Source organism: Phaethon lepturus, unplaced genomic scaffold (assembly GCF_000687285.1).
Source record: "Phaethon lepturus isolate BGI_N335 unplaced genomic scaffold, ASM68728v1 scaffold39495, whole genome shotgun sequence".
NCBI classification, from domain to species: domain Eukaryota; kingdom Metazoa; phylum Chordata; class Aves; order Phaethontiformes; family Phaethontidae; genus Phaethon; species Phaethon lepturus.
In genome coordinates, this window is record NW_010543300.1 from 1 (window position 1) to 2,951 (window position 2,951).

The 2,951-nt window shown below is 58.0% G+C and overlaps 1 protein-coding gene across 1 annotated transcript; it reads left to right on the forward strand.

Moving 5' to 3' along the window:
* The first annotated feature begins 258 nt into the window (after positions 1-258).
* On the forward strand, positions 259-438 carry SMIM3 (small integral membrane protein 3). The gene has a single exon (XM_010288308.1). It carries the CDS (start codon positions 259-261, stop codon positions 436-438), a length of 180 nt encoding a protein of 59 aa, XP_010286610.1.
* Positions 439-2,951: the final 2,513 nt, after the last annotated feature.

Here is a 2,951-nt window from a genome sequence, read left to right on the forward strand (position 1 = left end):
TTGTGGCTTTGCTTTATCAGCTCCTTTAACAACATTAGCAATTAACAGGGAAGTTTTTTCCTGGGCTTTTACCCATCTGCATCTCTGGGGGCTTCTCAAAGGAGCCTTTACCAAAGCCCTTTGCTCTCAAAGGAGCCCGAGGCCAAGGCTGGTCTCCCTGGGGAGAGCAGGGAGTGCTCCGAGCAATGGAGGGGGAATTCTGGGGATTGGAGGAATGGAGGGGGCTGCCCCATCACCCCTCTGCCTTTACTTTACAGGATGGACCTCTCTGACCCCACAGGTCCCGCTGCCCTCCCCAAGCACATCCTGGACATCTGGGTCATTGTCTTGATCATCCTGGCCACCATATTTGTTATGACAGCACTGGTGCTCTGCCCGGCCACTGCCGTCATCATCTACCGGGTACGGACTCACCCCACGCGCAATGGCATCGTGTGAGGAGAAGGCGACATGGAGGCGCATGGGACCCTGCGCCAGGGACCCTGCAGAGCCCAGTGGGGCACCCTGAGAGCTGGGGAGAGACGGGCAGGAGCCGTGGTGGGCCAGCACCCAGACACCGGCCCCTGTACCTGGCTCTTACCGGGTGAACCCACTGCCTCCTAGTTACCCACCAAGGCACAGGGACCATTGGGGAGATGGCTGCCAGGGCGCCAGCATGGAGATGTGTGACTTTATGGATGTCTCCAGCTAGAAACGACTCGCTCCCATGAGGCAGGCAGGCTGGTCTTGGAGTTGGGAGCCCCGCCTCCTCCCAGGAGTAGCAACAAATGGAAATGCCCAACAAAGTTACTTCTTCTTTGGAGTCCCAGCTGCCGGGGTGGTTGGGAAAGAAGGGTCAAAGCAAGAGGGATGTGGCCTCTGGTTGTGTATTTGGAGACTTGGCTAAAAGCATCTGAGACAGAGCCCATCCCAGCTGCACAGCAGATGGGACACCGGCTTCTCCTCTATCAGATACCTGCTGAAGTTGTAGGAAAACTCTATGGGGTGCTCACTTCTTCTGGATCTCACGGGCAGAGGAGTGTGGGCAGCTTCTGACAGCCTGCCTGCCCATACACCGGCTGTGCTCGGTGCCCCCGTCAATGGCAAGGGCCCCCACCACTCACCTGGCACACTGGCCCTGTTGAGGGGGGGTCTGTGCACCCCTTGCCTGGGCAGGCAAAGCAGGAGGACCAGAGGGGTTCGTGTCCGGGCAGTGGCAAGGGACCATGTAAGCTCTGACATTCCCCTTGCTATGAAATAAATTGACTTTATTCTACACATGAGCATGTCGTGCGTCTCTGTCCACACTACAGGTGGTGTCCGGGTGCCGGTGTGCTAGCTCCGAGATCCTTTGCAGCCTCTCCAGAAGCCCTCCTTGCGCTGACCTCCTGCACTGCCTTGGCTCAAGGTCCCTGGGGTTCTTGCCTGGCCTTTGAGCCTGGTGGCTGCAGCCCTGCGGGAGGCACACTGCCAGCCCGGCCCCACGCTCCGGGGGGGCAAACCTGAATCTGGCTGCCAATAGCGGCAGGGACCGGCGGCAGTGACCGTCAGACAGCGAGCAGGAAGGATCCCTGGGGGCCTTCTGGCAGCGGCGATGGCTGCTTCTCTCCCAGTCGGGCGACTGGCATCGCTCACCCCTGCCAGCCTCGTGCCAGGCTCTGGCGTGTGGCAGGAGTCTGGGGCTGAACTGGCGTCCAGTGACTCACGGCAAGAAAGGTCATGAATAATGAGATGAATCAGGCTGGGATGTGGGGAAACGCTATGGTGATGCTGGTGGAAATTGTTTAAATCCCATTTTCTCTGCTGGAAACAGCAACTGGCCCCGTTGTGTTGGAAACTCTGTGTCCCATCCCTGTGCGACTTGATCTGCAACAGGCAGCATCGGGTTTGCTTTTGGTGTGGGGGCTAGAGGGGCAGGCGATTCCCAGGCAAGCAGGACCTTGGGCGAACACCTCCCTCCCTGGGGAGGGAGCCCAGCATGGGGACGCAGCCCCTGGGGAACCAAAACGCCTGCGCTGGAGCTGCAGTCTGCAGTTGTGCTGGGGAGGGAGCGGACACGTATGTATTCCTTGCCTGGCCCAGAAACAAATATCTGTTTCAAGCTCTCTCTCTCTCTCCCCCTTCTCAAGTTGCAGAATTTGCAGCAAATAACCAGAGTTATTTTCCTGTTGTTCCCCCTGTCTCCCTCCCTTGCTGGCACGGTGCTGCAGGAGATTACGGCTGTGCCGGGTGGGAGCAGCCCCAGCTCTGCCTCCCCCCACGCTCCACCACGGTGTCCCTTCCCTGGGGACACTTTTGGGTGTGGGGACAGCCAGCGGCATCTGGCACCAGGAACTAGAGCTGAGCAGCTTTGCTATAAGAGGAATAGAGAAGAAGCCAAAAATGTTGGAGTGGTTTGAAAAAGAAGCCTGGTTTGGAGCAAAACACCCGAGGAAAAGCACACAAACCCTCCCCATCCCTGCAGCCATGCCAGGTGGCTGTTCCCACCTCCCCGTGTCTCTTGTCATGAGCAGCCGGAAGGTGCAAGAGGTTTCCTTTCATGGTAGGAGTTTTCTGGGAAGTTTCAAGCCTGTGGCAAACATTTCCAGGAAAGGCATTGCAAAGCCTTGGAAAGACGGGTTTGCTCATAACAACAAACTGCAGGGAGCAACATGGCAGTGGGGGGAGAGCAGGGAGAAGCCGGGACATTTTCAAAGCATGAAAATGGGGGGGATGGATTTAGACTAATGTGCACTGTTGAGCTGGAAATTCCTCCTTCAGGACTGAGAAAGATAAGCAAATCCCCCTGCGGCCCTGGCTTCGGTGCCTGAACAGTGCTGGAGCTCGGAGGCGGTGTTGGCGTGGTGTTTTGCCGAGGAAAAATGCCTTTTCCCGCCCGTTGGGGAGCGGGTCGTGCAGCGGTGACGCTGCGGCAGGCAGGCCTGATGCAGGCGCCGAGGTGATTCAGCATCCGCCGGGATGTTTCCCAGCCA

Excerpts from the sequence above, each read along its gene's own strand:
- SMIM3 (XM_010288308.1), top strand. The coding sequence starts at position 259 with ATGGACCTCTCTGACCCCACAGGTCCCGCTGCCCTCCCCAAGCACATC.